This window comes from Plectropomus leopardus, chromosome 21, assembly GCF_026936395.1.
Source record: "Plectropomus leopardus strain MGB_pleo_1.0 chromosome 21, ASM2693639v1, whole genome shotgun sequence".
Classification (NCBI taxonomy): Eukaryota; Metazoa; Chordata; class Actinopteri; order Perciformes; family Serranidae; genus Plectropomus; species Plectropomus leopardus.
The window spans coordinates 14,514,187-14,522,004 of record NC_142196.1 but is presented as its reverse complement, the minus strand read 5'-3'; the positions used below and the strand labels follow the sequence as shown (position 1 = coordinate 14,522,004).

Here is a 7,818-nt window from a genome sequence, read left to right as displayed (position 1 = left end):
CTAAAATTTTGCATTACCTTTAGGTTCTTCAGCATGCACAGTACTGATGTTCACATTTATACACTATGCAAATTGTTACTGTTGTGTTAAAAAGACATCAAAAAGCTGCAAATATTTGATTTCATTATATATTAATGTACAGGTGAGAGATGTATATAGTGTATATGGATTTTATATTATTTTTATTTTATTTAATTTGTACTTGTAAAATTTGATCCTTTTTAGCACTCAAACTTTGAAAGAAAAATATTTTGCTTCTGACTCTATAGAAGCTGTAACGTGAATTTCCTGGTGTGGGATTAACAAAGTCTTATCTCTTCGTTTATTTCTTAATATGCTGAATATGTTCCTTAGACACAGCCATTCATATTTTCACATAGACAACAGTAGTCAGCAGCCCTTCTGCAGCAAGTAATGTCAGAAAAACACTTTTTTTTTTTTTAATTTGAAGCTGGCTAATTGTTTTTACCCAGTGGTTTAAATCATTGAGCCCGTTTGTTTTGAAGATTCAGCTCACGGAAAAATCATCTCTAAATTGTCAGAGAAAAAAGGTGAGCACAATTAGTATGTGCTGGGCCAGTGCCCCGTTTGTGAAGTATCGCACAGCAGCAACAGAGAAACAACATTTGTTATTTGAAACTGCTTTATTCAGTGTTTTCACCAGTTTTAATCACCTGGTCCATTTGTTTTTGAGAGGAGGAGACCTCTGTGGATAATTAGGCACATGGTAAAAGCCTCCTGAACAATGAACACTGAAAGGAATCCTAACTGGGAGTTAGCGTGTGGCACACGGGAGAAGGTTTAATTTGCAATCCTTACTGCTAGATGCCACTAAATTCTATGACTCCTACACACTGTTCCTTTAAGGTTACATTTTGAGCAGCTCTGTCACATAATATCGTGACCTTTACAGACTCATTTCAAGCCTTGAGGCAACTTTACATCTGAATACATGTGAGTGACAGAAATCCTCCTCACCTTGACCTCTCACTTGTGATTCATCAGGGTCACCTCTCTGCACATGCAGCGGTGGCAAATGCTTTACAGTCGTTCACAAGAACCCTGCAGTATATTTCAAGCTCTCATTACTTCCTGAAAAAAGTTTGATATTGTGGTTTTTGCCATCACTGATTTCAAATATTATGTATCCAGCTGCAACACTAAAGCTCTATTGAGCTATTTCAGTATCAAGCTTTTTTTTTTTTTTTAACTTTAAAAGAGTGATTGTAGGCACAGTGAGCGATGGTTTGCATTTAAAATCTTTGGAGCTGATAATAATTAAGAAAGTTTCAAAAGCGTAGTTTCCAGTGATGCGTCAGTCTGCTCAAGAATACCCCAAGGTTTTTGCAATAGCTTATTGTGCTCTGCCTTTTCCCTTGCAATCAAGCTGATTGATGAAAGGCTCATCAAAAAACGCCCACCACAGTTCCGGGTCACTGTCTGACAGACCTACTTGAGATGGTGGGTCTCCCTGTGTTCACTAATTTAAAGTTGTGCGTGTGTCATTGACTTCGTGATGGACTGCTCTGCTGCGTGACAGACGTCAGGAAAACTCCAAAGCCAAACCTTTCTCTTTCTCAAAGAGGACGAGGGGGTTTAAAGAGTGGGAGGAGGGGAGGAGAGGGGAGGGCTGATACATCTTATGGTCTGGGATCACTGTGTGTGACTGACGTTCTTGATTCATCATCCAACCACCACAGGATGCAGCATGGATATAAAAGCTGGAGCACACCTGCTCACTATAACGACTTCAGACCTCCACCAACTGACCTCAGCCTGTTACCAAAGTTCAGGGTAAGAAGCTGCTGTTCTTTCTTTTAGCTTCTTTTTATTTGTTTGTTAAAGCCTAATAGATTCACTTTGATAATTTAAAATCAGAATTCTAGAAGTTATGTGTTTTTAGGCAATAATTTTTATGAAAGAGGTGTATTTATATCAACTACAGTATTTTAAACATTGTGCTACACCAGTAATGGGATGGACGGTTTATAATCTTCACTTCAGTGTGTCCTTTTCTATTGCTTTTAAATTTGTAAAATATATCTGTATATATCATATAAACAATATCAGCGTAAGAGCTTTTGGTGCTTAGTATTGATGTCTAAATTACTTAATGTTACTTCATTTTATTTTTCATCTCAAATATTATCCCACCATGATCAAGAAGAACAGTTTTTTCTATAATGTTCACAAGGGAATTTTAAATTTTTATTGAAATTATATTATCTGATTTTTTTTAGCTGTATTTGCATGAGTGTTATATATTTTTATAGCCATGTTTTCTCTAGTCTTTCTGTTTTCAATGTTCTTCAAAGGTGAGAAGGTGAGTGATACGCTACTGACCAGCATCCCTCCGTCCTCTCCAGTGCCTTCGAGCGACTCCACAGCATGCTGTCTGGGAGAGCGGCTGATGTCCGGCACTGCGTCCTGACGAGCCGCTGGCTGCCTGCAGCTCTGGCGCTGCTCCTCCTCCTCTCCTCCAGCTTCAGCAGCGCTCACAGCACCACGGTGGAGCACGACTTCCACATTGTTCACAATGTTGACAACAGAAGTAAGACATTAGTTTTTTAATTTTTTTGTAACCTGCAGAATATGCTGAAGTAGTTTAAAGAGATTTTAGAGGTGAAAAGTAAAGAAGACAGAGGCAGAACAATAGTAAAACATGTTATATGCACTATGTTTATGGTCTGTTTTTGGCTCTCAGAGCTGAGTTCAGTGTTAGTTGTCAAAAGGCTACAGGTAAACCTACAGGAGTCACATTTTTGTTTGTAAAGAGAGCCACTCAGCCCTTTAACTTGGCTCAAAGTAAGGAATACTCTCATCCACTAATTCGTGATGCACCATTTTATCATGCACTGTATTAAAGGTATTATTTTGGCACCATTTACTTCACCTAAACAGTGCGATTACTGCTTTATTTATTGGACTTATTTAAATTTAAATGTGTACATCTATATATTTTCTTAAGTATTTCATTTAGATTGCAGAAGTTAAGGCTGGATTGTTTTATTACTTTACTCTTTTCTAAATACCCTTTAATGCTACTGTATTGTAATGCACTTTAAGTATTACAGTGACCTCAGATTAATTTTTTCATATACTCCTGAACTCATCAAATCAGTTTAGAAAATCATTGATGTTCACATAGACAACATTGCATTTAGACAAGAGTCTGTATAAACAATAAAAAAGAAACTAAAGACTAACAAAAGGGTCTGATTGTACTGATCAATCTTTTAGGTTTCTCATGAAAATTATAATTATATTTTGTTTGTGGAGACACCCCAGGGGAATAGGGGAATATTTTTAACTAACAGATATCACCATGTTGATTACACCCAGGAAGGCAATTATTTTTTATATTACAAGTTTTCTGAAATATGATGTTTATATATGCAAATTAGTCATGCACTGCTTTTCATGTTAATTAAAGCTGGTTCAAAGTTATTGTTTCACTTTGTTGTCATATTAGAGTCAAAGGTTTTCACGGAGGGATTTTTGGATCTTTTTCTTTTTAACTTTTAAAAAATACTGCTAACAGCCATGGTAAATTGCCATGTTTTAAATATTATAAAAATGAAACTATGAATGATGAACAAATCCCTCTGACAAAAACCTTCAGAATATATACAGAAATGAAAACGGAAAGTTTGGTTGATGTAAATGCAACAAAATTGATCATTTTTAATTTGGCTCAGAATATGAGAAAATCGCCTTTTTAAGATATGAGTCTTCTAGACAAAAAAAAAATCCAACAAGACTATGGGTAAAAGCTTAACTCATATAAACCACCTTCAAACTTTACCACTTGATTATTTTCATTGAGAGGATGATTCTTTGTTTTCTGCAAATTGTATGCTTAAATGATCTAATGTACATTGCCAGAACAGAAATTTTAACTAAAATAAACATTTTAATGTATATTTTGGACATTTTCTTTGCACTAGTGTAAGAGATAACGTTATGAAACCCATAGCCAAAAAATTGAAAATTGGCAAATACATGAAAAAAAAAACTGTGTCCACCTGCTGTAATTTGAGACTAAAAACATTTAAATTAGAATTTTCTTTTTTTCTGGCTGGTTTGATCATTTGATCATCACTGTATTACTGTATTAGTTTTTTCCAGCATTAAGAGACTCAGTGCTCACCCACCTTTTCCCAAAAGTGAATTATATATACTCCAAAAGAACTATTAATATTGTACACATACTTTGTTCCACCTGCAACTGATGCACTTGTGTGGTGTCCAGGTCCAGAAATAGATCCATTCTGGTACGTGGGGCGTGGAGTAAGACCCATCGGGCGCTTTGGGAAAAGGCACAGCAGCGTGGAAACTCTGGGCAGCGGCGGGATGCAGCCTGTTCTCAGGACTTTAGGGCTGCTGCTCAATAGCCTGAGAAACAAAGAGGACCTGGGGAAAGTGCTAGATGGAGAAGACAGGGATTGGTTACCGTGACAGCAAGTCCTCCTCCCCTCATCCACAAACTCAGAGTGTCGTTTTTTTTTAATCTTGATTGAGGTTACTTACTGTTTTGCTCCCACCTGTAATTCTCTCTGTTGTCTGTCATGAGGCCTTCGTTGATAGGATCCGTGATCTGTACATAAAAATGCATTCTATATTGATTAATAAACCAGGATGTTGTGATTATATGCATTCATCACCTTGCCTCCCTGATTTGCAGGTGCACAACAAACATTTTGTTTTAAAAGACAACACTTTTAAGTTTGCAAATTTTATTCATTTCATAATACATTTTTGTCTCAGAGTACTGTGGCACATAGAGAATCTGTATTTTTTGCTTGTTAATATTTTTCCCAACATGTCACATGGAATTGCAACAAACGATTGCACATAAAAGTGAATGGCCCACCTGTGGAGCTGTGCACAGTGAACCTCATCGTAGTCATTCACATTGGATTTAAACAGGAACAAAAGTGAGATCTGTCTTTAGCTCTGAGTAAATCTCATCATTTTGAGTATCTGGAACACAGTTACAGCATTTATAAACTTCCTGTGTGAATCCAGCCTTATGACAATTAAACACAGTCTCTTGCACACAACACTGACAGATTGGTCAACTATGATTGGGCAATACACATATTATTCTATATCATATCCATCTTTTCACACATATACATATATTAATAAATTCTGTGATGAGATAATATTCTTTTTTTTTTACATTAGAAAAATACAGGACACTGATGATTGGACCCTTGTGGCTGTGCTTCTCATGGGAAATTTTACATCAATTTTGATAAAACCAGAAACATGCGTTTATACATCGACACCTCTGGAGAACAAGATCGACAAAAGTACAGGATTAATGTGCAAAACCCCGAGATGTGAAAGGCTGGGATGAAAAGGTCACTAACAGAAGGGGCAGAGCATTCATACAGAAGATCACACCTTTAGTTCAACAAGTCTGTTAGGAAACCAGCTCTGCTCCTGAGCTGTAGTCACAGCGAAAAACCTTGACAGCCGTACGCATGGCTAAACTGAGATTCTGACTAATGTGAGTGGTGACAGAGTAAAGAAAAATAACCCAAAAATAAAAGGCATTATTCTCAAATCTAGTTTGTAAGGAGTACAAATACAGTATGAATCATACTAGCCACTCCGAAATGCCTGTTGCCACCCGTGTTTTTGAAACATTTACCATCGTCATTACTGGCAGAATATCAAATGGTAAATGCATGCATACACTGAAAGCACTTTGAGTCATCACACATGAGAGAGTCTGATAGGACTGACTGAGGAGGGCTCCTCTGAGGAGAGAATAAAGCCTTTAATTTGCAATAGTACGTGTTTCAGTGGTATTGCATAAAAACGTTAAGTAAGTACAAAAATAAATTGCTTGTAACAAAATCATGGTTTCATGGCATTTGTAATATAGGTCGTCAGACTTCATTATGTAAAAATCTTTACAGGATTTTCTGAATGCAACAGAAAAGTTCGGACATGACCCAGTGAAGTGGTAACATGAAAATACTCTTTTGTTCAAATAAAAGGCCACAGCATTTAAAAGTAAACGAAGAAAATGACAGAGAGGAAGAAAATGACTTTAGGTTGAAGAATACTGCATGAGGGCTGCCACACCAAACCCGAATGTCATACCAAGGGAGACTTCTGCTGAGCTGAGTTTGTCCGACATTCAGACATTACTCAAATCTTATTTCGACTCATTTCAATGTAGAAGCCTGAAGCTTCCACATTAAGGCTGTAGTTTGTGTGTGTGTCTGTGTGTATGTGTCTACTGAAAACAGATAGTTTCCTTTTCTGAATAAATTGGAGAACACTTCTTCAGCAAATCTTTACAGTCAGCATTTGTTAAAGGAGCAGTTGGACATTGTGGGGAATATTCCTTTTCATTTTCTTGCTAAGAGTTAGAAGATAAAGGTGACACCACGCTTGTATGTGCTCTACCTATTAGAGCTCCTGCCAGCTCACTTAGCTCACACTGTAAGAAATTCGTATTTTAAAAAAGAAATTGTAATAAATATTCTTCCAAGCCCGGTTCTAAGCCAATAAAAGGCCAGAAATTGCTGGATAAAAACACACAGGGTAAGACAACATCACATTTGTGCCTAAAATATAGATTAGGATGAAAACTGTGACTTTCCTGACTTGCAAAAACATATTTTAAATCAAATATCATATGTGAGATTTATGGCACAATTCTAATGGTATAAAAAAATATTTTTTCCCCTCGCCTTTGACTAGTCTATCATATAATTTTTTTCTAAAATAAAGTCTGAGGGGGGACATTGGAAGGGGAGGGACTTGCCACTCTACTAGAGTGGTATCAATCTTCTCATGTAACTCTCATCAAAAAAGACATTATTTCCCCAAACTATTCCTTTAACTTTTTTTTAGACTGTTTATAAGAATGACTGATTTCTCAAGTGTGCTTTGTGTCCCATTATTGCCAGCTAGCAAATTTAGTGGCAAGAAGAACATACTAAAAGTTTTGGCCCTGACACTTGGCGTACCTAAACACTTATTTCCTGGTAAGTGCATGAATTCTTGAAATGGTTAAAATGTGAAGGTGTTACAATCATTCCCCACATGAGGATTACCATCTAAAAGCTGTGTGAGAAAACAGACAATCATCCAAAAAAGCTCTGAAGGGGGTTACAGTATGACAAGACTCCTCACTTCCACGTTTCATTTTGTGAAGAGGAAGATGCAGTATAAAACATGGCTCAGCCTCTTTTTGGGACACTGAATCACAGAAAGTTTCACATGATTTTTCCACGTCTTCATTGTACAGCAAATCACGATACTCTTGCAAACAGATAGAAAAAGGAAATGAGTTATTTTTGTCTGTACAGATATTCTTTTTCAGTTGGGTCATGAGGAGTGTTTGCAGATTTTTAAGGCAGAGACACCGACTGTCGAGTCATCCTTGCTTGATGTTATGTGCGGAGGAGAAAATAACGGAGAAAGTGGAAAAGAGGAAAGAGCCAGTCATCCCTTCTGTGAGGCATTTGACTGACGGGGTACCGTGCCTGGCTGAGTGCTTGTTAGGACACAGGGTGGGTGTTGGCCCCTGCTTGGCCTGGAGCTGGAGGCGGACACTGGGTAAAGGCACTGGATGAGACGGGTCCCCGTCCCTGGGGCTCTGAAGTGGCCCTGAGGGACTCGTTGTGCTGCTGACCGTCACTATGGCCGAAACACTTTCACCTGCTGCTCTGGCTCCAACTTTTCTGAAAAGCAAGCGGCATTAAGCAAAGCAGTATTTTAAAAAGAAGCTTGGGTCATCCAGAAAAAGAGAAACTATTAATAATGTGAATCAGATGAGGGCAGCTTGTA

At 37.5% G+C, this 7,818-nt stretch overlaps 2 protein-coding genes across 10 annotated transcripts in view; one reads left to right on the top strand and one right to left on the bottom strand.

The window, feature by feature from the left end:
• Window positions 1-1,059: 1,059 nt before the first annotated feature.
• On the top strand, window positions 1,060-4,662 carry prlh2 (prolactin releasing hormone 2). The gene is made up of 3 exons (XM_088071649.1): window positions 1,060-1,794; window positions 2,367-2,551; window positions 4,253-4,662. The coding sequence occupies exons 1-3, from the start codon at window positions 1,709-1,711 to the stop codon at window positions 4,456-4,458; spliced, it is 477 nt and encodes a 158-aa protein (XP_087927775.1). The 5' UTR covers window positions 1,060-1,708; the 3' UTR covers window positions 4,459-4,662.
• A 57-nt stretch (window positions 4,663-4,719) lies between these two features.
• myripb (myosin VIIA and Rab interacting protein b) overlaps window positions 4,720-7,818 on the bottom strand; it is a 143,670-nt gene continuing 140,571 nt past the window's right edge. For all 9 annotated transcript variants that reach the window (XM_088071647.1, XM_088071638.1, XM_088071640.1 and 6 more), the window contains one exon: window positions 4,720-7,712. In XM_088071647.1, the coding sequence (XP_087927773.1) occupies window positions 7,669-7,712 (44 nt within the window). In that variant the 3' untranslated portion in view covers window positions 4,720-7,668. The remainder of the gene's footprint in view (window positions 7,713-7,818) is intronic.